This window comes from Arachis duranensis, chromosome 4 (assembly GCF_000817695.3).
Source record: "Arachis duranensis cultivar V14167 chromosome 4, aradu.V14167.gnm2.J7QH, whole genome shotgun sequence".
NCBI classification, from domain to species: Eukaryota; Viridiplantae; Streptophyta; class Magnoliopsida; order Fabales; family Fabaceae; genus Arachis; species Arachis duranensis.
In genome coordinates this window covers 16,137,191-16,138,184 of record NC_029775.3, presented here as the reverse complement: position 1 = coordinate 16,138,184, position 994 = coordinate 16,137,191, and the positions used below count along the sequence as shown (strand labels likewise).

General features: G+C 37.6%; 1 protein-coding gene across 1 annotated transcript in view; it reads right to left on the bottom strand.

Annotated features, from left to right (window-relative positions):
* Positions 1–273: 273 nt before the first annotated feature.
* LOC110280431 (pectinesterase-like) overlaps positions 274–994 on the bottom strand; it is a 2,385-nt gene continuing 1,664 nt past the window's right edge. The window contains exons 3-4 of the mRNA XM_021141471.2: positions 660–992; positions 274–621 (exon numbers count right to left, since the gene is read on the bottom strand). Coding sequence (XP_020997130.2) covers positions 274–621; positions 660–992 — 681 coding nt within the window. The remainder of the gene's footprint in view (positions 622–659; positions 993–994) is intronic.

Sequence of the window (994 nt, the reverse complement as noted above, 5' to 3'; positions counted from 1 at the left end):
AAATTTTCATAGTTTTGAGAACTAGACCGAATAGATCAATTTGATATGCGGCACTTCTTTTTTCTAGTATATTATTATATACTAAACAAAGATTCAGACAATATTTTTTTAGGAAAATGTTACCAGACTAAAAAAAATAAAAAGTTGATTACCATTAATACAAAAATAGAAGACAAATATTAAAAAGAAACCAACATTTTTCTATTTGTTACGATACGTTTAATCTCCTTGAGAGAGAAAAGATTAAATAATATAATTAAGAAGTAACAAATGTTATGGTCTTACAAAACCACTTTCAAAAGGAACACTAAGAGCGTTCAACCATTGGTCAGCACTATTGTTAGGTCCACCCTTGAGGAATTCACCAACAGTGAATCGCATGGCTTCATTCTTGGTTATTATACCACGATATCCCTTCCACTTGATTCTTCCATGAACTGAAACAGCTGGTCCGGTATTTCCATACTCACAAATATCTAAGAAGCTTTTCATCTCATTGGTAGCATGAGGGGCCCACCCTTCCGGATTAATCCAATCACCCAGATATGATTCCATAATTACTGCTCTCGATCCTTCTTTCCATGGCCTACCCAAATAAGTCTTGATTTGGTATTTGACAGAGTCAAACATTGAATCTGGAACAATCCAGGGTCAAACATTGGATCTGGAACAATCTGGCATCCCTGAATCACAATGCCAGTAGTCATGTTCCTTTCGACGGTGCCATCTGCGACCAACACATTGAATTGAGTTGGCAAGGGCATCCTCACGATGAGCTTGCTTCTTTGGATCATGGTGGGGGATGTACCGAAAATAAAGTCAACTGTTCCAGCAATTTCGCAGTTGCGGTAGAATTGTCTATTAGCTTGAACATACAAAGTGTCTTGATAACCATGTATGTGGCAGTTATAAAAAGCTGAAAAATCTCCTACATTTCTGAGTGCAACTGCTTGGTGCCCTTTTGCACCAGCTGCATTCTCGAACCTCATGTCCT